Genomic DNA, 27,754 nt, shown 5'->3' on the forward strand with positions numbered 1-27,754 from the left:
GTTAGCTGAGCAATTTATCTTAATGACTGTCAACCTTTAGTGACTACCATGGGGATTCTAAGCATTCACTTCAGTAGTAATGATGTAAATTACTCATGAATTTTCAATAGGTAGCCATGGATTTTTGGCTTGTCTTGCATGCACTTTTTTGCCCAACTGAAATTATATGTGTTTGTATATCTATATCTGTATCTATATCCATATGTTGAATGTACATATATGGTAAATATGTATATGCTAAATGAATGCCTTTCCTTATTACAGTCAATCCTTTCCCATGGTACCGTGGCAGACTGTGCTGTTGTTGGCAAGGAAGATCCCTTAAAAGGTCATGTTCCCTTAGCACTCTGTGTATTGAGAAAAGGTGAGAGATCTTTGTTCTCCCTGATTGCTTGGGACCTGAATAATTAACTAAGGTTAATTCAGTGCTTACCATCTGAACTTTCTCTCTAGATATAAATGCAACAGAGGAGCAAGTTTTGGAAGAAATTGTGAAACACGTTAGACAGAACATTGGCCCTGTGGCTGCTTTTCGAAATGCAGTGTTTGTCAAACAGCTACCCAAAACCAGATCTGGCAAGATCCCCCGATCAGCTTTATCTGCCATTGTCAATGGCAAGCCATACAAGGTAAATTGTCAAAGATATTTAATCCTGGGTTCTAAGATTTTTTTTTCATTTCTTTGGCATCAGGAAAGCTCTTAAAAATGGTTCTCAAATATGAATTTCATCCCTAGAAAACACATAATAGTACTATTTTTTAATATTAAGGGAGAGATTATATAGCCATTCTTTCTGTAGGAATGAAGGTTTTGGAAAGAAACTCAGATTAGTTAAGAACATATGCTTTGATGATAAGAACCAATGTGTGAAAATATTTTTATTTATTTATTTTAATTTAGAAATAGAGTCTTGCTTTATTATCCAGGCTGCAGTGCAGTGGCACAATCATAGCTCACTGCAACCTCAAAGTTCTGATCTAAAGAGATCCTCTCACATCAGCCTCATGAGTAGTTGGGACTACAGGTGCATGCAACTGTGCCTGGCTAATTTTTTTCTTTTGTATTTATAGGGGTAGTGTTCTCACTATGTTGCCCAGGGTGGTCTTGAATTCCTGGGCTCAAGCGATTTGATTGCCTCAACCTCCCAAAGTGCTGGGATTACAGACCTGAGCCACTGTTGCCTGCCAAAATATTTTTTCTCTTAGTAATTGTCAGTTAAATTCAAACAAATTTGTGGAAACTTAATCCTATTGAATTAAAAGGTACATTTTCCTTATTATAGTAATTAATGGCAATTAGTGAAGGAGAAAGCAAAATAATTGAGGCTGGCGGCAGTAGATGTTTAAAATGCTCTAACTGATAAATGCTAATTTTGTAATTATTTTAGGAAATCTTAGGCTGATTCAATCATATGTTTTCTTTTAATTTGTGTGTACATTTTGTATGCAAAGATATATCTATTTTTATCATTAAGATAATAAAAGGCAATGCAACAGTAAGGAGTGGTTACGTGAACAAATGACAAAAAAGAAACATTCTTTCTACAGAAATATATAGAAGACTCTTAAGAGGAACTCCAACTCTAAAGAAAATACCATCTAGGTCCAATAGTTTTGCTAACTGAACTGTTTATTTTTTTACTCTGGAAAGCTACAGATGAGTATTAATATATTAGGCTCAAAGTTCCCTATTTTCAAACTTTCCATATGAATATTACAAGACAATGGGGAAAACAACATTGCATATAATTGTTTAATTATAGAAAGAGTAGAAGAAATTCAAGGAAGAGTATTCACCTGACTCTAATTTTTTTTCCAGATAACTTCTACAATTGAAGACCCCAGCATTTTTGGCCACGTAGAAGAAATGCTGAAGCAAGCATAAAGAGTTTGTCTTATTCCTATTTTGAGTTGATTTGAGTTAATTTCTTAAATGAAATTAAATTATTTGAGTTGTTTCTCAGAAATAAATATTTCAGTAGAAATTACTTGCAAACTGAAATGTGAATTGTAAAACTTGGCCTAAACAAATCTAATGAAAACATGTGAAAGACCTGTGCCTTTTGTTTGATATGACCCTGTTAGCATTGTTATTAGTTATCTATAACATGGCTTATTAAATGTCATCTACTGCTTTAGGAAAAGCATTATCTAGTGTATTATTTTTAAAGTTGTACCTCCCAAGAAGAACACTTTAATTGAAAGCAACACTAATATAGAGCCACCTTCCTGAAACCAAGAATCTGTAGTTTTGATCCAAAATCTAAAACTTGAAGTCAGAAAATAATTAAAATTTTTCTTGTAGAAATTTTAGATATTTTCTAGTATTCTTTAGATGCTCACATTGTTTTAAATAAAATAGATGAAATGGGAAGTTTAGGTAATCATCTAGACAGATGAAATTATTATCTAGGTACGAGGGCTTTTCTATACATTTTCTGAGGGAAAGCAGAACTGGGGTTATAGCTATACCTTCAGGTCTTTTGTTACTTAGGCAAGGAAAACCACATGTCTGACCTGGTTCAGCGTGTAAGCCCAGCACTTTGGGAGGCTGAGGCAGGCAGATCACTTGAGGTCAGCAGTTTGAGACCAGCCTGGCCAACATGGTGAAACCCTGTAGCTACTGAAAATACAAAAATAAGCCAGGCGTGGTGGTGGGAGGCTGAGGCAAGGAGAATCACTTGAATACAAGAGGCAGAGGTTGCAGTGAGCCAAGTTCCCCCACTGTACTCCAGCCTGGGTGACAGAGTAAGACTCCATCTCAAAACAACAAAAACAACAAAAAAACTACATGCCTGGCAGAGAACAAAGAGATCATTTAGACCAATCTCTTCATGGAGATGAGGGCTCCTGTGAGCCCCTCTTCATGTCTCAGGTTCTTAGTTGACTATGTATATCCAAATGATTCCAGATTCCTGTGGCAACAAGGAATCGATGTCCAAATGGGGTAGAGTGGCAAGGAAAACTCTTAAGAAAGAAACATTAAGGTTTTTACATTAGGTTAAAGACAAGAAGGTTTCCAGGCAGGTAGTGTAATGTCTAGGTGATTTTGAAGTGAACTTAAGCCACTAGGTTTGAGGGACAAAGGACAGTAGAAAATGGTGAAGACTGCAGATCACCTGCTACACCTCAAGGAGCAGTGGACCCAGCAGTATATGGCCCAAAAAGGAGGCAGGTCTCCTGTTGCAAGAGCCTCTGTTTTTTAAAGAGGAAACAAAGAATCCTGATTTTTATGTGAAATCTCTAATTTTAAAATAATAACTCATTAAAAATATTGTAATGTCCAAAAGTATCTTTCCATTTAACTTTTAAAAATCTCTTAAATTTTTTTTTAAATAATTGTAAAGTGAGTTTTTGTTAAGCTTATAGGAATGGGCCAGTTAACTAAGGTAGAGAGATGTAGGAAATTAAATATTTGATTTACTTAGGGATCTATATGACATCAGTTATCAAAGAATACATTTTAACCCAAAAGTATACCATGCTCATTGTATCTTTGATCATTCTTCAAGTATTTCTCAATCTTTTAATCTATCAGGAACATAACTATCAAGAGCAGATTGTTGTAACATAATACTCAGGATATATGAAATGTATGTGAGAGATAAATAGATGATAGAAGAAGGTTTATTGTTATAAAAATGACCTACAACTTATATAAAAAATTCTGAAAATGTTGACTTTTTTTGGACTGAAGTCTGCAAAATAAATGGCTTCTCAAAGTAAATTCCTATTTACTTAAATTGCCTTCTTGATTGTTACACCTGGAAAAATATATTCATATACTTTTTCCTTTTAATTATGTTAGTAGACTGAATTAAACCAGCTACCTAGACACTCTCTAATTTGAAGCTGTTGGGATCCTTGAATTGCCTCTTTCATTGGTACATTTTATCCATTGTCACAACTGTGGTCTTCATTAATAACTCATTTTAATGTCTTAGGAGTAGAATGTGTTTCCTTATTTTTTTTTCAAATAAGAGTCAGTTAATTTGAAATGGCAAATTATTTACCTGAATGTGTATCATTGTTCATTTGCAAGGTTTAAACTCAGGCAGATCCAAGAATTAGGTAAAGGTTGCATCTTCGGTTCTCTTGCACATTTTTTCTGGTAATCAAATCTGAAGCGACATCTCAGCAAGCAGACTTGGGTTATTTTCCAATTGGATGGGAATGGAAAACAGTGCTTGAGACTGGGGAAGTGGCTATTTCCTGTGTCTCACTGGGGAATTGCAAGATCAAAGAATGTTGTTACTTTTATGTGATGAAAAAATAGGACAAGAAAGATACACTTGAATCATCAGACTGCTTAAAATTTGGGAGAAAAAAATTATTCTGTTTTACTACTAACCATAAATCACTTTTGCTAGATAGTACTTTAAATATTCTGAATTAAGAGTATCTTTAAAAACAACAATGTAATATCACTAAAAAATGCAGGCATACTTAAACTCACTAGAATAAATCCTGTGAGGTCTTCGTTTGGTATTTTCATAGGATTTCTTACTGTAAGTTATTGGAAAATGAAAATATAAAGTGCCTTCAGAAGTTATAGTATTTTCCAATTCATTGAATTACTTTGCTTGTGAAAATATATTAAACATATTTAAATGAGACCTATCCTACATTTAAAAACCAGTTTTGTTTATATAAAATTGTATTTGAAAGGTCCTGAACATTAAAAATGTGAAAATTTATAAGGTTGATGATCAAAGGGTAACGTGTTGAGATTCTGAGCTTAATCCATTAAATGGATTTTAGAATCTAGTAGAAGTTATCTTATAAATTAAAACATATTTTATGCTTTTTTGAGGGAAACAGCTGGATCTTTTGCATCACTATATGTTAGTGTCTATTATAGATGATTAATCTTTCTAACTTGATCTTTAAAAGAAAGAAATTGATTTTAGTGATTGAGTGGTATATAATAGTAGATACAAATCTAGTTATGGCATTACAATGTCGTAGTTCCTATATTCTATTTATTTCATTTCCATGAATCAAGCTGCCCATGTTTAGATAAGCTTAGAAAGCTCCTTCTCATTGTTCCTACTCAGGCCATTTTTAGAAAAATTTAAGATCACTCCCATAAGCAAGTTTAGATCTCCCTCTTGTGGCAGACTCAGTTTTGAAGCTAAATATTTGGGTCACCCAAAGAACACATTTCCTGATAGTTTAAGTAATTGTCGAGCCTTATGTGACTAGAAAACAAAGCTTAAACAGAGAACTGGAATTATTATTTTTTTTTTATTGACAATGGAAAGGGTTTCTGTTATCATTACCTTTTGACTGAAATCTGTTAAATAAAAATAGACATCAAAACAAATGTAATGTACGTGCAAACATAGCAAATTAAAATACAGAAAAGAAATTATTAATGACAATTCTTGCGCTTAATAAGATCAAGCAGCAGAAAATCAGCAGTTAGATAAATGGTATTATTAAATAGGCTTTACTTTGAATCTCCCATATAAACAAAGAATAAACAACAGTAACACCACCAAATAAAGCCACAGGGAAGAGATTACTCTTCTATACTTTTATACACTATATATGTTAATCATTCTGTCTTTCATTTATTTCCTCTGATAAAACTGACTTCAGGGAAGTCGCAACAAGGCCATCTCGGCTAAAAGCTTATAACATTAGACATGAGTCTGGCTAATGCCCTGTTACATTGACAAAAGGGAAAGGTATCTTGGGTTTTGTTTTCTCTAGTGGAAATGAGCCTCAGACTCTGCGGTGGTTGACATTCACTGTCCAGTACTGGCTGGCAGTTCAAGATATTTGAATGAACATGTGGTTCTTAGTAAAGAAGTTTTTTTTTTTCTTTTTTTTTTTCTTGGTCCACAGGTAACAAGAGAAGATTATGGTTTTTTAATATAAATTTTTAAATAATTGCTTTTGACCCTTGTAAACAGCTTGGCTTTGTTTTGTATTGAAAAGGAGATCGAGCCATCACAGTGCTATTTCTAAAGATATAGGACATCCCTGATTGCCTTTAAAGCTCTATTTTTGGCTCCGGTTCCAGGTTAAATCATTCTTTTTTACATGATCAGAGGCAGGTTGTTCAGCTTTAAGTATTGACAGACTTGAAGGAGAAACACGTTGAAGCATGAAACATGCTTCAAGGAAACATATTGATTTGACTATTAACAATTCAAAAACTGTAAAAATGATGGAATGGTAAAATACAAACAGTACTTGGAATTGTCAAATGTTTGCACTCGAGACTCCATGAACCATATATTTTATTTTTTAAAAAATCATATTTATATCCATTTACATAAGACTTACACATTTAAAAAGAAATGCACAGTAATACATAAATGCCTAGTATATTACAATAAAACATGAAAAACAACTGGCTTCATTTCATAAAAGCATCTGTTGTACAGAGTTTATGATGTAGATGATGTTTATTATTCAAATGACTTAAGCATTTTATTACAATTGTAGTAAACTAATCAAATGTAATATCTGACTCCCCCAAAAATCACATTTTTCAGCTTTTAATAAGTCATGACGTCATTATTTCCTTAGAATTCAGTTTTCACAAAGGTTTTCACTGCTCGTCTTCTTAGATGGTAGTGCACTTTAGGTAGAGTAGACTGAAAAGACGCCATCTAAAATATACAATGGACAGCATTAGTTCACTGAAAAGTCCCAGACTGGGAAATCTCATTCTATTCCTCTGTGGTGTACCTCCACGCAGCCTGCTTACTCCTGTCCTAAAAGATCATGAGAAGGAAATCATCTAGGATGTAGCCAACAGCCGTATGTAATTAACATTTGCTTTTCTCCAGTTTGGTGCAGGGGAGCTTAACAAATAATAGGATTTGCTCAACTTTGTGGAAAGTATGGCAGTAATGTAAACAAAGGTAGTTATGCAAAATGTTAGCATGCCTTCTGAAAAATTTATGACTTGCTAATTAATAAATTGGGTTGAATTGACCTATTTCATAATGTAGATTTATATTCTAGTTCATATATTTTAGAGTTCTTAAAAAATACCTTTGTTACAAAAACATAATGATAATAAGTCACCTATTTTAAACATTTGTGTCAGTAGCATGGCATTGCTGATTCTTTTCAGCCGTAATGTACTTAGAAAAAGCTCACAATTGCTATTACTGACACAAAAGAAACAGCAAGTAGTATGCTCTGGATTATTTTAATAACAAAAGTGTTATTGTTTCACCAAAACAAAAAATGATTGTCCTTGATTGAATTATTGTAAATGAATACTGTTATCCCAATTAATGGTAAAAACTAGGAAATATGAACTAGAATGTCATGCACAAAAAACAGATTGCAAATAGAGTAACTCTACCCATCACTTAAGAGCTAAGAAGCAAGCACTATTGAACATATTAAATAGTCATTTGTAAATTAGTGAAGTGTTCATTTCCTGAAGAAATTATAATGCTATACGTAGAATCTATTATAAACAGTATTTTGGGAGACCTCTTATTTAGCCAAATTATTATATACTTTAAATCATGTCTAATTAGATGCCAAATTATATACCATAATTAAAATTTTAATGTAAGGGTTGTACATTCTGAAATTAAATCTCTTATCGGGATGCTTTCTATTTTATCAGCTTCAAATAGTGATCCAAATAAGGCAGCATATCTGCTCCCATCTTAAGCCCAAAAGACTAACAATAAATTGTGTGGAGCTTTTAGTTCACGGCAATGAAAAACAGCACAAGGCGAGCTGTTCCTCTGTCTATAACTGGTTTCTCTTATCCCTGTGCACACATTTTGTTCTAAATATCACTCTTAAAAAGTATTTTTCCAAAATATTGATTCATTGAAAGTGGTTAAATATTTTGGTAAAGCATACTTTTAGGTCGAAAAAAATTATGAACATTTGACATTTATAAATCTAGGAAACCACAGTTTTACTATTAAGACTGTTTTTCAATAAAACCTCATTTTTATATGGATTTTAAAGTAGCTTTCATTAATTGGTATTTCCTTAAAATCAAATGCTTGGTATTTATGGTTACATAGGAAGGTTTTGTGCTGGTCCTATCCTCCATTCTTATAAAGTAATTTTATTTTGTTCCTGTAAGTCTTAAATACTTAAAATTTATATTTGTTTTTAGCAAGTGTAAATCAGATTGATAAGAAACAATGTAATAAAGGTTTGAATTTTTCAGTTTCTACTATTGATTTATTGATTTATTTTAAGACGGAGTCACGCTCTGTCACCCAAGCTTGAGTGCAGTCGCACGATCACTTACTGCAACTTCTGCCTCCCAGGTTCAAGTGACTCGTTTGCCTCAGCCTCCCAGGTAGATGGGATTATGGGAGTGCAACACAATGCCTGGCTACTTTTTGTATTTTTAGTAGAGACGAGCTTTCACCATGTTGGCCAGGCTGGTCTCTAACTCCTGATCTGAAGTGATCCACCTGCCTTGGCACGTTTCTACTTTTTAATATGAAACCATCTCTAAATCATTTTCCTGTCTGTTGCTATTTGACTCCGTGAACTTGCTTAAATCCCTATCTGCTGCCTTGGCTTCCTTATATAAAATATACACTTAAAAAGATAGGATTTTTTTAAAGTGCTGAATTATTATCAATAAAATGCTAAGTTACTCAACAGGAAATGGTACTAAAAAAGTAGAAATCAGTGTAGTGGCAACTCACTGATGTGTAATAATACAGTGATAGGCCTCCAACAGGCAGACCTTAAACCATAGGAGACAGATGGTGATAGGAAATGCTAGACTAAGTGTTACAATACAAAGATTTCTTTTTCTCCTGAAGAAATTCAAAAGGGTTATCTCACTTCTGTACCGCTAGGGCATACCAAAGAGTATAGTGTATATTTATTAGTCTATGTAGGTTCCATTTTTTTGTCTTTTTTTTTTTTTTTTTTTGTCAGCCAAAGGGAAACTACTCACAGCAGGTCAGTGCTGCCTCCTTTGAGTGGCTTGTCAACATGAGTATGTGCGAACAGTGGAGTTGTCTAACCTCTGCAGTCTTGATGAAGCAACTGCAAATGGAGAAAAGGGCTTTAGAGGGACTTGGATGATTGAGTACAAGATTTCAGATGAGAAAGATTTATTTTCCCTGCATACAGGGATTCTGAACATATTAGTAGACCTTCTTTCTCTCAGATATAAGCCACTCACATTCCTCTTCTCTAGATCAAGTTCCTAATGAAAATTTATCCCAATGTAATTGACCTGAGCTTTTGAGTTGTTATGTATTCCTCCTTAGATGAAATCTGTAACAAGAGCAGCTCCCCAGGGTGCTTCTGATTTTGATACGGAGATTGCTCTTAGAGAACTCATTATAGTGGATTGTTTTCCTCTCCAAGTATTGAAGAACTTCTACACTAATTGTAATGATGTTAAATTCCTCACGAATTCTGCTGACATATTCCACCATATTAACAAGTTGTAAGAAATGTAGATCAAGATCACAGCTTACGCTGGAACTAAATTTCAGTTATAATGACTACGACCTTGAAAAGAAATAATGATGCTAGGTGATTATCTTAACAAATAGCGTGGGACTATTTTTCTTTAATGCCTCCCAAACAGAAATAATTTTGTGACTACTATTTCAAATTTGTCTCTCCTCTGGAATGACTTTTCTTTTGTAAATTAGATAGCCTAAGTCTAATGTCCACAGAAGGAAATAGTAATTGGGAAATTACTGTGTTTTGTGTTTCTTTAATTCTCTTCTCATGTTCATGGCTTGTTTATTTAAGGGCTTCTGCTTTGGTTAGAGGGAAAAATATCTGATGAGTGAATTTCTAAGATGACATATAAAACTCGCAGTATTTAAACATGTAGGGAGACAGTGGAGTTAATTTCCATTTACTATGGATCTTTAGTCCAAGTCCAACCTCTAACTTTAACAAATTGTTAATTTTGGGAATAGAAGACTAAAGAAACACAAATCCTGCAGATGTTTATTATTCCTCCTAGAGGTGGACATTAGCCAAATTGTTCTTTTTAGGATGTTATAAATTATTTTGAAAATGTGAATAAAGTGTCATGAGTTCATGCAATAGCAGTGTAAAAATGAGTCTGGTTTGTGATGAGAGCAAAGTAAATTTCAAGCAGAGCAAACCAACTCAAGAAAATAATTCTAGAAAGCAAGGTCAGAGAATTATACTAGCTTTGGCTAAACAAGCTTTTTGCTTGATAAGCAGCAATGCAAAACTACTGTACCATCTGTTGTCATTTTTCTTGACTGCCCAGAGGTTGTGGTTAACCTAAATCCAGCTGGTAATGTTTCTGAGGACCCAGGCATCATGCTGATTCCATGTACTTCACGAGGAGGAAACTGCCTTCTCCAGGTTGATCCACGTCTGAAGTTCTTGTCATCACTCTGCCAGTACAGTTATAAGGTGATATTATGAAAACAAGTAAACTAGTCCATGTGCTTAAAGCTGTGTGCTTAGAAACATGTAACATAGATTATTTACATTTAGTCTGTCAAGTATACATATGGAATCATGCTTTATCAAGATAGTTCTATGATTCCAAAACAAGACTATAGGAAATTTGATATATAAATTTTTAAATAAAACTTTTCATACAATTTCAAATTTAAGGTCTGACGTCTATACCGTAAATATCCTTGAAAGCCTAAAATAAGCCACCAATGTTTTCCAAAATAAATATTGTTCCACTTTATGCCTACTGGTTTTATGGAATGAGATGATATACTTAATTGAATCAGTTGTTGAGAAGACTACATTTAACTCAGACACTTGAATGAAATGACTTCTATGTAAACAAATACAATGTAGGTATTTATTTTAGGGAATCTATATTTGAGATGGCATGGCTAATATGAGATACTGTAGCCTATTATAATATCTGTACAAGAAACTCTAAATATGTGATTTGTGAAGTTTTAGGTGACACAGAATTAACTTGCAATTTGTTGAAAAATCTGTGTAGCCTGGACACCATCCTTTCAATAAGTACATGTGGTCTTTGGGTACCACTGAAAGCATAATGTTACCCTGGTTACATTTTAGTAATGTGTATTTTAATATACACAGAGGCAGAGAGTCACATCCCATTTAATTGGCCCAGTAGACTTTTTCTCTAGTTCATTACTATCAGGAAGCAACATCATACCCCACATAGGCTAGTGTCTCTACTTGGACAGATCCCAGGGTGAATCCACATTTTAGAATGTAGTATAGCGATTACATTTTAATTCTGGTAGCTGATTTTGTTATGCCTTAATGAAATAATCTCTTCCTTCTCTTTGTATACACAAAGTACTTTTACAGACACAATTATTTTCCTCCAAATTGGCAAGTAGCAATATATAATTCAGCAGTTAATGAATATCCTGTGTCTAATTCTAAGGAAAATATGAATCATTCCACATAGGTCATCTTCTCATCTCATTGTTTCTTACCTAGGGAAGGACTATCTATGCCATGAAGTTATAGCCAAGTATATGTTGTGTATCCTAATATCTCATTTGATTTCATTCTGGCATTTGGAATAATAAGTCTATATTCACTCAACATAGTAATTTGTGCTATGTTATAGTGAATAATTCTATAAGGTAGTCTTTGTAGACTGCTATATTAGTTAAGGGACATTTAAAGTCAATCAGGGAAAAATAAAATCATTTTTATATAATAACATATATCCACTGTTTCAATCCTTATCATTAAAATCTACATTTTGTTTCAGTGTGGTAGCCATTTTGCACATTAAGAGATGTCTGCTACTCTTCTCAACTGCTGTGTTTTTCATTGCCCTAGATCTCCAAATGTGTGTAAATGTAGAAAAGAAACAGAATTTCACAGTTGCAGCCTGTACGACTTCTTGATTCTTGGAGAAGGTTTTGCATTAAGCATAAATAGTCTTCAGTTTTATAAAACACTGTGTTACACTGTAGAGCTACACAACTCCTTACAGTGTCGTAGCTAGGGGCTTAAAAATAAGCCAGTTTTGGCCGGGCATGGTGGCTCACACCTGTAATCTCAGCATTTTGGGAGGCTGAGGCGGGCGGATCACCTGAGGTCAGGAGTTCCAGACCAGCCTGACCAACATGGAGAAACCCTGTCTCTACTAAAAATACAAAATTAGATGGGTGTGGTGGCACACGCTTGTAATCCCAGCTACTTGGGAGGCTCCGGTGGGAGAATCGCTGGAACCCAGGAGATGGAGGTTGCGGTGAGCCGAGATCACACCATTGCACTCCAGCCTGGGCAACAAGAGCAAAACTCTGTCAAAAAAAAAAAAAAAAAAAAAAAAGCGTCAGTTTTTAGTGTTGAGCGTTTGAATTATGATTCCTGACTTCTGTTCTTTCAACATATTGTTACCGCAGAAAGTTAATAGAACTATAAACAACAACATCATGGGGAAAAGTTTTCATGAGATAGGGTTAATTCTTTGAATTGGGGTCAAAATCTGTATAAGCTTGTTGACACCTCTCAGATTATTTCAGTGGAATCTGAATGTGATCAGCAAAACCTCAGAAATAAGTCCACTACTGTTCTAAGAAAGTTGGCTATTTTTGACTCACACTAAAAAAATAAAATAAAATTGAACAAAAGAGACTAGAGGGTTTAAATGACAAAATTATATTTTGTGCTTTTAAAAATAAGAAAAAGCAGCAGCATAGTTTAAAGATAAAGAGTCGTATCTCATTTAATTGGCTCAACAGACTTTTCTTCTAGTTCATTACTATTAAGAAGCTACCCCACACCTGGACAGCTCCTAAGAGAATGTAGCAATATGACAACTCTTCAATAATTTTTTATTAGAAATTTTTGCAACTTTTAAGTAAGAATAATTGTATTTTAAGGTGTATGAGTTTATAAGACTACCTTTTTGAATCAATAATTTCTAGTAAGGATTTAAAAGACTGTCATGCAACTTATAAGACTAGGCTTTTAAAAATATTAATCATTATGCTGATTGAATAAGAGCATGAATTTATCAGAAGTTAGCTGAGTTCAAGACTGTAGAACTTATCTCTCTATAATCCCCACCGTAAAGGACAGAGTGGATTTTATAATACCAAGATTATCTGTCCTGACTACTTGAATATAGAATGATTGGTCCATATTTGGATTTGCTGAGTTCTTCACAAAATAATTTTAATCAGCATGTCTTTGTAGCAAGAAACACCTGCACTTTGCAACACAGAATTATGCATCTCTTTATTTTCTATTTCATGCTTAGGTTTCCTTCCCGCTTCTTCCAGAAAGACCCTGTAGAAAAACTCGGAAAGACTATTAAAATGTCTACAGTTCACAGCATTTGCTGATATCCCTTGTATTTATTCATCTTGGGAGGCTACTTACATGTTTATTATTTTCCAAATAATTTAATATGCATATATTATATAGCGATTCTTATACTCAATATAGCTTTCAAATTCTATGACTGTTAAAATGTTGTTAATCTGTTTCAAAGGAAAACTCAGTATCGATATATAAAATAATAAAAAGCTTTCCATTTATTGAAGCAAGTTTTATCCTCGTTTTCATTTTCTAAAATTTCCTGGCAAGATATACTGATATTTAAGAAATACATGCACTCTTTATTAAAAAGCTGAATTCATCAACATTAGTGTTTTAACTTTTTTCTAATTTTTTAAAATAATGTTGCCCAACATTTTGCAGTCACAACTCATAAAAAAGTTTTTTAAATTACTGTTTAGTATCTCTAACTGCTGAAATGATAATATTTATGAATTAATATAGATCTTTCCAAAATTAAGTAATAAGATTGAATATTTAACAACAAACCTGGAGAAAATTATTGATTCTAACCATAATACAGTCATTTGATTAATTTCCAAGCACTATTCCTTAAAAACAAAGATGTTCTATCATTTTTCTTTTACTGTCTCAGGTCTCTTTTGAATAACAGGTGGACTTACTTCATCCAGTCGCCTTTCAGTTCCCAGGGCCAAGAGGTTGTTGTATTCCCTTTCAAGAATCTGCCTTGCCTGTTGACGTCAAATTACAGTTACCATCACTGAAATCACATTTTATTTTAAAAATCATGTAGCTTATATTTATCTGATAATGTATAATAAACCATATTTTATTTATGGGTTTTGAAGGTTTTAGCCCTCCATGTCTGTAATTAGCCATTGTAAATTTTAACTACAAAAAAAAAAATAAAGGGCTTCTTTTTTTTTTTTTTTTTTCTGTGAACAGTAGAAAGACAGTCTTGCAATAAACATCTGAGGTCAAGAGGCTTTGGTCTCACTTCGTTACTTTATTTCAATTGAGTATTTTGTTTAATCTATGAAATATGTAAAAACAAAATAAAAAGTGAAACTGGACTGCCAAATTTTTATCGAATCTATGTAGGTAGTTCTCAAACCTGGCCAACGATTATCATTTGAGGGAAGTTTTGATAATAAAGATTCCTATGCCTGATCTCTTGATAACTGAAGTCTTAGGACTATGATGTGGGTTGGAGGTTTTATTTTTTATCCATGAGGAACTATACTGATTCAAATTATTATCCAGTTTTGGGAATCACTGGCATATCCAACGCTAAGAGTCTATATAATTCATACATGTAAATAGAAATGACTGCCTCTCAGAGAGGCAGAGACTGATGGCCATCTGTCAGGGATTTCTTTTAGTGGAATCAGGCATTCAGGTGGGAGATTGGGCCACATAACTTTGAAATCCCTTTCTTGTTTAATTGTATGATTTTTTTTGGCTAGAAATCCACTAGCCTGAAATTAAAACCCCAGTGACATATTTCAAACATTGAGTTAACTTTCATTAACAATCATGAATACACAGCCAATTTTTTTCTAAAAGTTTAGTTTATCATTATATAAACCAGAATACATTCAGACTACAGCAGAAAGTGACTTGCCTGGGTGTTCTGTGTTGGGATCTGCAATAATAAAGCTAAGCTGCTGTAGTCAAAGTTTTCATCCAGGGCTATAAGTGAGCCATGCACACCGCTCTCAAGTATATTATTTGCATATTCTCGAAGTCCAATTGCTTGTATCCAGCGAATAACTCGGTCATTGCTCCACACCAACACGTCTAGGAAAAGAGATGCATCATTTTAGGATGCAGTATTTTGCATAGTAGAACCACTGGCTGAAATGAGCCATGGGTATCTGGCCAGGTCTCATTTATGCTGATTTATCCACACTCTAATGAATCTGGCTCTCTTCATTTGTGTGTAGTTACTGTTTTAATAATTAATTTTTTCGAGTCTCTGTTTAAAAAGTTGTTCTTTTTCAGAGTGTTTGTTATAGCTAAAATGACAGCACTTCAGTCGCGTAGAACACGGCGTCTGTGTTTCTTGTTTTCATACTAGAGCCGTAGGTGTCTGTCTGAAGTTCAATATTTTTACCATCAGAGGGAGACATTTCTTATTTGTGTCTTGATACACACCTCTTCAGTAAACAGCAGACGAGATTGTAATACTGTCTTTCATCAGAAGTGTTTATTAACCACTACCTAAACATTGGCATATAGACTAGAAGATTTTTTTTCACCTGAAGTAATATATAAGAACAGAATGGTAAAATAATATAAGGCATCAACAGGTGGATACTTACCTTACTATTATATTTCAATGCATTTTTCCCAATTACATGCTAATGCAAAATTCAAGCACTCAGTCAAATGCCAAAAATTGTTTCTGCTCTATTGAAAGTAGTATTCTATTGAGGAAAAAATTTCTTTGATTTTTTATTTTCTAAAAATAAAACTTTCAGAGAAAAATGTCATGTTTCTTTTTTTAGATAAAAACATCAAATTATGTTTTATCATTTATTTTCTTCAATATCTTCCCATTAAAAGTGGCAGAATGCTATATAAAAAGAGTAAAATAGTCCAAAGGACTAAAATTGTCCATAGAAACGAAAGAATTTTAAGAAACTTAAGGGGATATGATAAAAAAAATTGAAACATTTTTACTACCCATAGAAAGGGAAAAGAAACTATAATTACTGTTAAAGTAAAAGTAAGTTTTCCTGTCCATTTTTTTTTCTTTCTAATGAAGTATCTAGCTTTTTCAGAAAAAGTATAAAAATCTTTCAGGAAATATTCTTCAACTTTAACTGTTTTAAATAACTGTTTCAATAAGCCTTTGAAAAGCATGTTTTAAATAACTATTTTGATGAGTCTTTGAAAATCCTTATTTATCTTATTTTATTCATTTATAACCAACTTAAATGTTCTTGTGTATAACTTTGAAGCAATAAAGTGATAGCACAGACCCACAGAGGTCCCCTCATGCACCTTCTCAGGAACCATTCTCACCTAATAGTAACCAATATTCTGACTACTTTCGTTACAGAATCGCCTTGCCTGATTTAATTTTTTTTAGCTTTTCATACATAAAATCACACAATATGTACTTTTTTGTCTGCCTTTCATTCAATATGGAATTTATCTATGCTTTAGCAAATAGCAGTGGTGTGTTCATGATCATTGCTATCTAGCATCCCATTGCATGATTATGCCGCAATGTATCCATTCTACTGTAGATGGACATGTGAGTAGATTCCACTTTGGGTTATTAAGAATAGTGTTGCTTTGAGGGGGAAAGGGCGGGGTATGGCAAGGGATTAAAAAACAACACATCGGGTACAGGGTACACTGCTTGGGTGATGAGTGGACCAAAATGTCAGAAAAATCACCACTAAAGAACTTGTTCATGTAACCTAACACCACCTGCTCCCCAAAAACCTATTGAAATAAAAAAAAACCCAATAAATAGTGCTACTTTGAATATTGTTACACATGTATTTTGTTTTGTATATTTACATGTTGCAGTAGAATAAATAACAAGGAATAGAATTATCTGTTTACTTGTTAGCAGATATTGCTAAGCAAGTTCCACTCTCACAATTAACCTTGCATTATTAATGTCTGAACATCTTCATCTTTACCAATGCTTTGTATTTCTCATTTTTGTTCTTGTCTTGCTTTTTTTTAGCCATTATGGTAGGTGTGTGGTATTATGGGTTGAATTGTGTTCCCCAAAATTCATGTAGAAGCCCTAACTTCCAGTACCTAAGAATGCAACCTTACTTGGATATCAGGTCTTTATAGAAATGATCAATTAAAATGAGTCAACAGAGTGGGCCCAAATTCAATGAGACTGTTATCATTCTTGAATGGCAAAATTTGGAAATAGACATGCACACATGGAGAGCACTATGTGACGATGAAGGCAGGGATCATGGTGATGTTCCTACATGCCAAAGAATATCAAAGATTGCCAGCAAATCACCAGAAGTCAGGGGTGAAGCAAATAGCAGATTCTTTTCAGTAGGAACTGACTCTGCTAACATCTTGGTCTGGAACTTCTAGTGTGTAGAACTGTGAGACAACACATTTCTGTTGTTTAAGACACACAATCTGTGGTACTTTGATACAGCAGCCCCAACAAACTAATACATGGGGTGTCTCATTGTAGTTTTAATCAGTAACACCCATTATGAACTGAAAACATATGCTACTTTTAAGGTTTGTCAGTTTTTACTTTCCATATTTTAAATCTACATATTAGATGTATACTAATTTGCTATATCTTTCCTTCTATTATTTGAAAATAGCCAACTTATTTCTAGTATGTTTCCTGCCTTAAAGTTTATATTCTGATATTAGAAGAATCACAGTAGCTTTGGTTAGTATTTGCGTGTATACCTCCTTTACTAATAAGTTTTCTATGTTCTTATATTGAAAGTGTGTCCATCGTGTAAAGCACATCATTGTTTTTTAATCTGTCCTTAAATTGAAGTAGTTAGCTCTTGCCCATTTAATATTATTACTTTGACATTTGTGTTGAATTCTACCATCTTTCTATTTGTCCTATCTGTTCTTTGTTCCTTTTCTTTCTTGACTGTTATTGTCTTCTTATTTTATTCTACCACTGCATTAGCTATTTTTTTCTTTCTTTCTTTCTTTTTCTTTTTTTTTTTTGAGACTGAGTCTCACTCTTGTTGCCCAGGCTGGAGTGCAATGGCATGATCTCTGCTCACTGCAACCTCTGCCTCCAAGGTTCAAGCGATTCTCCTGCCTCAGCCTCCCAAGTAGCTGGGACTACAGGCATGCACCACCACACCTGGCTAATTTTGTATTTTTGCTAGAGATGGGGTTTTACCATGTTAGTCAGGTTGGTCTCATCTCCTGACCTCAGGTGATCCACCTGCCTTGGTCTGCCAAAGTGCTGAGATTATAGGCATGAGCCAGCATGCTCGGCCCTCTATTAGCTTTTTATATTTACACTTTATATTATTATTTTAGTAGTGACACTTAAAGCTTATAATATGTGTTCTTACTAGAGTCTACTATAAATTATTCCTTTTATTATTTTCTAGATAATGCAAAGACTTTCAAACAATTTCACTTATTCCCTTCCGGCCTTTTGCATTATAGTTATGTAGTTTAATTCTATGTAAACTTTAAGCCCTGCAGATGTTATTGTTTTTACTATTATTATGACATTTACCCATACATTTTTCAGTTCTCCTCCATCATGTGTGCATTTTTTATTATCTTTATGATCATTTCCATCCGCCTGAATCACTTATTCTAATATTTCTTTTCTATTTGTTTTTTTCTGATGAAATACTCTCACAGATTTTGTTTGTCTGAAAGTTTATTAATTCTGTCTTTAATATTGATGGACATACTTCAAAGTAAGAAGTTAGCTTGATTCAGCATTTTAAGGTTATAATTCCATTTTCCTCTAGCATTATTTAGTTGAGCAATATCAGTTATATTATGTTGCGCCTTTGAAATTATTGTGGAATTTACTCTGGCAGATTCTAAGATTTTGGGGTGTGGGAAGTCATGATTTTCAGTAGCTCTATTGTAATGTGTTTAGATGTGTTTTTATTTCCCCTTTTATTTTTAATCTCACTTGGGGTCCATCGAGAACCTTGAGTCTGTGGTTTATCATTTCAATTATTTTCTTTTTATGTCTCCACCAGTATCTTTTCAAATATTGCTTCTTTCTTATTGTCTCTTACCTCACCATGTCCAATATGTCTCTAATGATGCTTTATATCATTCATCCTTTTTGTTTCTTGTCACATGTGGGGCTAGATGCTTTCAAGTGATCTTTTATTTCACTAAACTCACTTCTACTGTTAAACCACATATTGTGTTCTCAGTTTAAGTCTTTATACTTTTCACTTCTTCAAATTTCCATTTGATTATTTGTTAAACATATTGATTCCAACTATATTAAATTCTCCATTTTGTCACATATTCCTTACATATTTTTTAATAAACACTGTCAGGGTCAACTATGGATATGTTTCTTTTTTCTGATTTTATCATCGTGGTTTTCCTCATTTTGGCCATTATCTGACATGTCTGAGTTTTTCTTTTATTGGCTCTCATGTAATATGATTGAAAAATTGCAGAGGCTCTGAATGTCAACTTCTTCTTGTAAGGACTTTTATATTTTTCTGAAGTTATAATAAGGGCAGATCAACTTAATTCCAATTAAAGATTGAGATAAATCAATGCTAGATTTCAATTTCAGCATTTCAAAATAAAGCTTAGGAATCTCCTTCACTATAGTAACCATTTTACTACCTATATGTGTTCTGTAATATGTTCTAAACCTCAAATATACATAATAAAACTTATTTTTAACATTAATAGACATAATAAATAGCCTGATCTGTTTAAGTTTACCCTTAGTCCTAGGGTGTGTTTTATCAGAGACCTCAAATTAAAGTATATTTGGTGGTTATGACCTTTGATTTTTTTTACTGTATTATCATGAGAATACAACAGTTCTCTTTCTAGATTTATTACCCTTTGGCTTCGGCTTTCTGTTCAATTTTTAGATTATAATTCCATCCTTCTTAGAAGTCCACAAATGTCTCTAGAGGAGTATTGTATAAACGGTCAGTCTTACTTATTTTATTATTATTATGTTTTACAGATTCTTTGCTCCTGAAGGCCCAGCATTTTTGGCACTTCTAAATTCCATTTCCCACCACCACCCCACTCCGTTCCCTGCTTCTCTGTCAGATAGAGGAAAAACAGTAGAGAATGACAGTTTTACCATTTCCTTACATTTCTCTCTTTTCCAAGATCATAACCTCTCAAGTCCTGTCCCTCTTAATTGGTTTCTACTGTTTTCAAATAGCTCTTTATTACCATTTATTGATTTATCTAGCCTTTCTATTTCTTCTTGGCAGAAGATTGGTCTGACTTAATATATTCCAATCTACCAGAAGTAGAAGTTCTTCAAATTAGCTGGTGTCCTTTCTGTCTGTACCAATCCACAGTACTAGCAAAACATTTGTATATGAATCTGGAAGCTGAACATATATCTGCCTCACATCTCTCTACTTAACTCCTTTTGTGGATAGAATGATCTCATTTCAAAAGAAAGATCCTAGATATTTCTTTGGATTTAGGTAATAAGGAATATGAGAGGAATGCCCGCATCCCACAGTCTTATTACTATTAGCTGCTCCATCCAAAGCGAATGAATTTCTGCAAGAAGTAGGACATTTATTGTCCTCCCCTCAGAGTTTTGCCTCTTTCTCCCGCCTCCCCTGCCCCAGTCTTCAGCAAAGCAAATGATTTCCTTAATATTCTTTACTACATAAGGACATTTTATATTATAACATGTTAATTGTCTCTCTGAGTCAGTTCTGAAGTGTAGCTTTTCCTCCAAGTTTTCCTTAGCCTATTCCATTGAGGTTTTCGGATCTCAGAAAATGGGATGTGAGTTGGTTAGCACCACATTTTGGCTATATAATCAGCTGCTGTTGATAGTTACTGATTCATTCTAACAACTAGTTACCCTACACTTGAATCCCAAAAGCTAGGCAAGTGCTTGTGGGTGGCAGCAACAGTTCTCCACTTAATTTTATTAAACACACCATTTTTTAAAAATGAACGTGACAATGCTCTCAATAATAAAAAACAAATCCAGTTTTCTTTGCACTAGATTTGTAAATAGGGAGTATTTGTTTTTTTTTCTAGACTTAGGTTTATATTTTGATAGTCTAAGACATATTATGTGGTCGTGATATTTCTGCAAATATGTGCCCGTCAAAAATTCCATCGTCACACCTGTAGTTAAGAGTGATCAAATATTTAAAATGATCTGTTTATGAGGTAAAGGCAAATAAAGCATGAATTCAAACGTTTCTTCCTCAGAACAAAATACTTCTTTTTTTTTCATTTCTAAAGTTAGATCCCTTTCCATAAATCTGTTTCCAAGCAATGTATGCACTGACTTTAAAACTGTGTAGAAATCTTCTTGACTTAAACAATAAATGGCTAGAGATCAGTGTTGACTGCCTCTTAGCAACAAATTAAATGTTAGTAGGTTCTTGATATTCACATGGTCTTTTCACTTCAGAAAACTATTCATTAAGGTCAGGGTTAATTCACACTTCAGATAATAAGAGACCCCTAGTCACTGTTGAGAATTATTCCTGTAAATGTCGCCAGATCAGTCATAGGAAACAAGCTATTTATGATCTCATTCACAGCTATTTATCAGATAGAGTTGTGTGTGATCATAGTGAATCATGGCAGTTTTTTTTTCCTCAGAGCTACACTCTAATCAGCAATTGCCAGATACTAATATAACATTTGGTATGGGGCCAACTGGGTAATTCCTCTCCTTTAGATCTATCTATATGTGAAATATTTCACGTGGTGAGCTGAGGCATAATAAAATCTAATTGGATAAAAATACTTCAGAAAGGAAACTACAAAGTAGTATCCCATGGGTAAAATCTATCTGTGTGCTAAGACATTCATTGTGTGGTCACATGCAAACTTCCTTCTGGGGCCTATCTTTGGTCCATTAATTCCCAAATTTCAATTCAACTGAACAGCGATGCACTGAAAACAACCTGCAGTTTCCTGGGGCCCCCAAATAAAGCGAAGTCAAACAACTCGATTTTGATAATGGAAAAACACTTTCTTGCTTTGAAGTAATGCATCAAATGAAGTGTTACAAGAAATCCATTGTGAGTCTGTCTACTCTCCGATGAGACATACATAGAAAACTATTTTTAACCAATCACTTTCACATGCATTCAAGCCCGTTCCATTAGAACTAATGTACTTTCCAAGACCTGCCAAAGATAAAAGTAATTTCTGACATTGTTTATCAAAATGTAAATTATAGAAACCTAAAAAAAACTTAAGAATAAAACAGCACTAAACGTTAATATTGGAGAATGTAATATATACTATTTTCTTATCTAAATTAAGCCTTAAAAGAAGTGAAGATGAAAACAGAGATTCATGCCTACCCTAGAACCATTAATGTAATGTAGAAACAGCCACTAAATTTGATGTAATGCTTGTACATATCAACTCTTGGATAACAGGAAATGGAAATATAACTAATAAGTATTTTAATATCCAAACTTTTCCTTAAAAGCTTTGGTTATATTTTCCTTAATACTTTCTTCTTCTTCTTCTTTTTCTTTTTTTTTTTTTTTTTTTTTTTTTGAGACGGAGTCTTGCTCTGTCATCCAGGCTGGAGCGCAGTGCAGTGGCGCAATCTCGGCTCACTGCAAGCTCTGCCTCCCAGGTTCACGCCATTCTCCTGCCTCAGCCTCCCGAGTAGCTGGGACTACAGGCGTCTGCCACCACGCCCGGCTAATTTTTTGTATTTTTAGTAGAAATGGGGTTTCACCGTGTTAGCCAGGATGGTCTTGATCGCCTGACCTCGTGATCCGCCTGCCTCGGCCTCCCAAAGTGCTGTGATTACAGGCGTGAGCCACAGCGCCGGGCCTTTTTCTTCTTTAAACAACAAAAGTGGAGTGATTATTTTTAGCAAAAAAATGCCCACGTATTATCTTAAGTGAAACAATTCAGAAACAAAGTCAAATACCTCATGTTTTCACTTACAAGTGGGCAATAAATAATGTGTCCAGGTGAACATAGAGTACGTAGTGATAGTCATTGGAGTTGGAGTCTCAGAAAGGTGGGAGGCTGGGAGGGTGGCGAAAGATGAGAAATTACTTAACGGGTACAATGTACATCATCCAGGGGATGGGTACACTAAAACTCAGACTTCACCACCACAAATATATCCATGTAAGAAAACCGCACTTGAACCCTTTAAATTTAAACCAAAAAATACCTTTACCTGTATCTTATATCCAATCATGTATTTTTTTCCTTCAACAACAACAATAATAAAAATAGAATGGTCTCTAAAAACAGAATCTAACATATTCCTCTTTGAAATTATTCTTTCTTGAGTATATTAAGGTACTTCTCTTTTGAAATTATTCTTTCTCAGGTATATTAAGGTACTTCTCTTTTGAAATTATTCTTTCTTGGGCATATTAAGGTACTTCTCTTTTGAAATTATCCCTTCTCGGGTATATTAAGGTACTTCTCAACATTTAGATGATTAATTTTTAAATACAGTATTTTTTCTAACAAACCTGCAATATGGAGTGTCTTTTCTTGTTATTCAAATAAAACATTTTTCTGCACATAACAATTGCAGCAATTTACACTGTTCCTGATAATATTACCAGCTAAAATTATTAATGAACTAGTTTGGTTTACAGGGGAAAATCCTTATATCATTCCTGCATAAAATCATCATATAATTTCTTTAACTATACAGTGTTACAAAAATAAAATTGCTGGGGCACTGAAATAAAATTAAAATGATATAAACCAAAGATGAACTGCCATAAAAATGATATACCATGTTTCTCTGAATCATACTGAGAATGTTCCATTAAAAGTTTGACAAAAATATCTACATGGAGACATCTTTAGTACAAGCAGAATGTATAATTAATAGGTTCACATAAATAAATCTCAATTCAAAAACTCAAGATTACTCCCCAAATGGGATATTCACCCTATAATATGGTGATACCCGTTTCTGTATTTTAATTAGAAAAGAATGCAAAAAAAAAAAAACAGTAACAATTCTAGCCAAATACTTATGCTACTTACTGACCATTGTAACACATATAACATTTTAGGTTAATAAAAATGAAAGCTAAAAACCCCAGAATAAAGGCATTTCATATGAAAGAAAGATATATTACCTTTTATTTCATGTTGGCTTGCTTCCCGTCTTCTTTCTAGTTCTTTTCTGTCATAATTCAACCTCTTTAAGCACATAATTCCATATTGTAAACTTGTTCTTTTTTTTATAAAAAAAATAAAAAATAAAAAAAAAAAACCACAGTGAGTGAGTCTACCTCAGCAGGTGGAGAAAGTTTTGTGATTAGCCATAGTCAACACTATGCACTGCTTCTTAGGGCAACAAGTTAATAAATTATATTTGCAGTCAAATCCTTCAGTATTGGAGGGAAATACATTTATAATTATTCTAAGCACAAAATGTTTCGAAGTAATAGAAAAAAAGTTTTCAAAATAAGAAAAAACATAGTTTTAAAATCATCACGGATTATATGGTTCATCTATGTGCCTTTGTCTTTCATTTAGCTATTCCTACATTAGGTGCAGGAAAATTAATATTTTATTCACTTGAAAAGAATTTCAAGTCCCCATTATGGAGACAGTAAGGAATTTATAAGAAATGGATACTCTCTTCTTAAGCTGATGAGAAAAATAACACAAAACGTAAGTAAGTTAGGTAACAGGATAGAGGACCAAATACTAAAATGAGTAGCTCATAACTCTAAATGATACAGAAGTATGTAAGAAGAACAGGTCAGCAGATATTGGAACTGAATGAAAAGGATATGTGGAATGAGCAGAAAATTGATTGATCCTTAAACTATCAAGTAGCAGAGACAGGTTGACTCAGGAAAATGGAGCATCATGAACAAAAGATTGCAGATGGAAATTTAAAGGTGTGGTTAGCGAGACACACATTCCAGAGCTGAAAACCCATGCTAGGAAGTAAGGAGGAATACAATTATACCTGGAGAATAGGGCATGTTAAGGAAAGCCTTAAATTGTGTTTAAGTATGAAATACATATAATTGATACAGAATTATTGGACAATTTTCGGAGGAGGAAGAGGTGACAATAAAGTTTTCTGTTTGGCCAGGCACAGTGGCTCATGCCTGTAATCCCAGCACTTTGGGAGGCTGAGGTGGGTGGATCACATGGTCAGGAGTTCGAGACCAGCCTGGCCAATATGGTGAAACCCCATCTCTACTAAAAGTACAAAAATTAGCTGGCTGTGGTAGCGCATGCCTGTAGTCCCAGCTACTCAGGAGGCTGAGGCAGAAGAATCGCTTGAGCCCGGGAGGCAGAGGTTGAAGTAGCCCAGATCGTGCCACCGCACTCCACCCTGGGCAACAGAGTGAGACTCCATCTCAAAAAAAAAAAAAAAAAAAAAGTTTTCTGTTCAAGGAAAAATAATCTCATAGCAAAATAGGAGATGGGGAAATAAGTAATCAGAGAAGACAGAGAAATCATTCAGGGTTCAGTTCTGCCAAAATAGGGACAATAGCCATGAGCTTGAAAGGAAAATCGATAAACCAGGCATGTACTGAGAGAGAAAATGAGAAGGTTTAGTGACATTATGTATAAAGATGCAGAAGATGTGATAGGAAAAAATAATCTGTAGACTTCAAGAGTAAAGATAATTGATTATCAGTGATACTTTACATGTTTAGGAATATAAGCAAATTTAGACATACACATTGGCCAGGTTACACTTACTTGCTAGATGCATTTCTAAGCCCCGCATTTTAATAAAAACAATGTTGAGTCAAATATTTCAGAATCAGAGAAAAATGGAAAGAAAATTGCATTAGGCAGCTGTTGTGGGTTGAATTGTGTTCCCTAAAATTTACATGTGGAAGCACTAATTCTCAGTACTTCAGAATGTGATTGCATTTGGAGATAGTGCCCTTAAAGAGCTAATTGAGTTAAATGAGGCCATTAAGGTGGGCCCTAATCCAAACTGACTGGTGACCTTACTAAAAAAAGATTTGGACACTTGGTGACAACAGGAATATATATTAACAGAGAAAGGATTATGTGAGGACACCAAGAGGTGACCATCAGCAAGCCCAGGAGAGAGGCCTCAGAAGAAACCAGACCTGCCGATTCCTTGATCTTGAACTTCTAGCCTCCGGAACTGTGAGAAAATGAATTTCTGTTGTTTATGACACCCATCTGTGGTCTTTTGCTGTGGCATCCCTAGCAAACTAATTCAGTGATATACTAGATAATACTGATATAATCACTATCACAGATATTGGGCAGCTTGAGATTAAAACAATGCTTCTTGGTCAGTTTCCGCCAAGTTTTGATATAGAATACAAAATTGTACTATACAGAGGACATATAATATTATGAAAATGTCTGTCAGATGGAAAACTGGGCCGAAAAGACCATAGGATGCAATATATAGTCAGGTACTACTTGTTTTAAGTTGGAGATTAGCATAACTTAAAAATGAAGCTTGGGCATTTCCCAGAACAAAAAAAACCAAGTCATTTGAGTATTTTTTTTAACTTGATCATTATAGAAAACATTTTACTAAAGTAATAAAACAGTATTAAAAGTCAATCTAGTGAAGAATGGAAAAACTGGACCCCAAAAATCTAATGCAACCACGTGAAATAAGAAGCCCTAAACTTCCCGTGACAGGGAGCTCACTCACTACCCCACAATGTATACACTACAAGGCAGCTGAGAGTGGTACAAAGTTGTTTCTTCTAGTAACTTGAAGTCACTCACCTAGGATCTACATCTGTGTTAACTAAAAAATCACATGCTCAACAGAGAAAAAATAATTCTTCTATCACATAATAATGATATTAAAACCTAAGAAAACGTATTTAAAGTCTTCCTTCATCCAATTTAAATGTATTTAATTACTTCAACTTTACCACTGGACTTCTACCACCTTATAACAATTTGAAACCCATAAATAAATGCAATTTCTTTTTGTTATGTCACCGTATGGTAGCACTTTTTTGTCCCTGCCAATAAACACAGTCTAAACAGGCCTTGTCAAGCCATTAACCAAAATGGAGAGTTTCGTGCTAAGGATAAATTCCTTATCTTTTTCACACAACTTTCTGTTAAATTATGGATTCTCCATCCAGCACTTTAATAGGTTTTTAAAAAAACACTGTTATATTTATCTTTACCACATTAATTCAACAGTGTCAACAACTGCATTAAAATTCAAAATATCACCATAAGTTGGAATCAAAAGCCCCAATTATCCTCTATTTATCCTAATTTTATGTCATCAACATATCTAATTTTTATACCATCTTCACTCCAGTCACTGATTAAATGTTGGACAGGAGAGAAGCAAATACAGTCTCCCAAGCCAAAATCATCTACGGTTATATTTATTAACTTATCACCACAATCAACTTTATGTGAAAAAAACAACCAAAATCCAGCTGACATTGTTTCACCTAACATAAAAATAGCATTTATGATATGGTATTATAACAGACCCCTTTTTATCTGCTGGATGGTAAACAACTTGAAAAAAGACATTGTCTTTTGTTCATCTGCATCCTCACAGTTATCTAACACAGTATTGTTTTTGTTCTGAAATTAACATACAAATAAGCAAACTCACAAAAAGACATAGAAAAATAAAAAAACACAAATATGTCTTAGAAGAAGAATTTCTTCTCAAAGTTTTTCCTAGAATGTTCCTAAATTATAAAATTTATAACCACATATTTGTGTAGAGTTGAAACTATGAATATTTGTTTATTCTTCCTAATTTTCTAATATAAACACATACAGCTATAAAATTACCAACATGGAATTTTCAAAGAATCTCACAAAAAATAGACGTATGCTCTATGAG

General features: G+C 33.8%; 2 protein-coding genes and 1 long non-coding RNA gene across 19 annotated transcripts in view; 2 read left to right on the plus strand and 1 right to left on the minus strand.

Annotated features, from left to right (window-relative positions):
• Positions 1-2,144, plus strand: part of ACSS3 (acyl-CoA synthetase short chain family member 3) — a 179,282-nt gene extending 177,138 nt beyond the window's left edge. For all 3 annotated transcript variants that reach the window (XM_054442754.2, XM_054442753.2, XM_054442755.2), the window contains 3 exons: positions 265-364; positions 454-629; positions 1,820-2,144. In XM_054442754.2, the coding sequence (XP_054298729.1) occupies positions 265-364; positions 454-629; positions 1,820-1,885 (342 nt within the window). In that variant the 3' untranslated portion in view covers positions 1,886-2,144. The remainder of the gene's footprint in view (positions 1-264; positions 365-453; positions 630-1,819) is intronic.
• Positions 2,145-4,939: 2,795 nt separating this feature from the next.
• The window catches only part of PPFIA2 (PTPRF interacting protein alpha 2), a 497,964-nt gene continuing 475,149 nt past the window's right edge, over positions 4,940-27,754 (minus strand). For 11 of the 15 annotated variants that reach the window (XM_054442741.2, XM_063646520.1, XM_054442746.2 and 8 more), the window contains 5 exons: positions 24,033-24,130; positions 14,861-15,036; positions 13,899-13,967; positions 10,202-10,361; positions 8,918-9,012 (listed from right to left, as the gene is read on the minus strand). In XM_054442741.2, the coding sequence (XP_054298716.1) occupies positions 8,954-9,012; positions 10,202-10,361; positions 13,899-13,967; positions 14,861-15,036; positions 24,033-24,130 (562 nt within the window). In that variant the 3' untranslated portion in view covers positions 8,918-8,953. Of the gene's footprint in view, positions 6,627-8,917; positions 9,013-10,201; positions 10,362-13,898; positions 13,968-14,860; positions 15,037-24,032; positions 24,131-27,754 lie in introns of those variants that run through there. The other 4 variants (XM_063646523.1, XM_054442748.2, XM_054442749.2 and 1 more) reach the window with 3 other exon arrangements.
• Positions 25,933-27,754, plus strand: part of LOC129009580 (uncharacterized) — a 34,275-nt gene continuing 32,453 nt past the window's right edge. Inside the window, exon 1 of the long non-coding RNA XR_008492811.2 lies at positions 25,933-26,049. This is a non-coding gene — a long non-coding RNA (uncharacterized LOC129009580). The remainder of the gene's footprint in view (positions 26,050-27,754) is intronic.

Source organism: Pongo pygmaeus, chromosome 10 (assembly GCF_028885625.2).
Source record: "Pongo pygmaeus isolate AG05252 chromosome 10, NHGRI_mPonPyg2-v2.0_pri, whole genome shotgun sequence".
Lineage (NCBI taxonomy): Eukaryota > Metazoa > Chordata > Mammalia > Primates > Hominidae > Pongo > Pongo pygmaeus.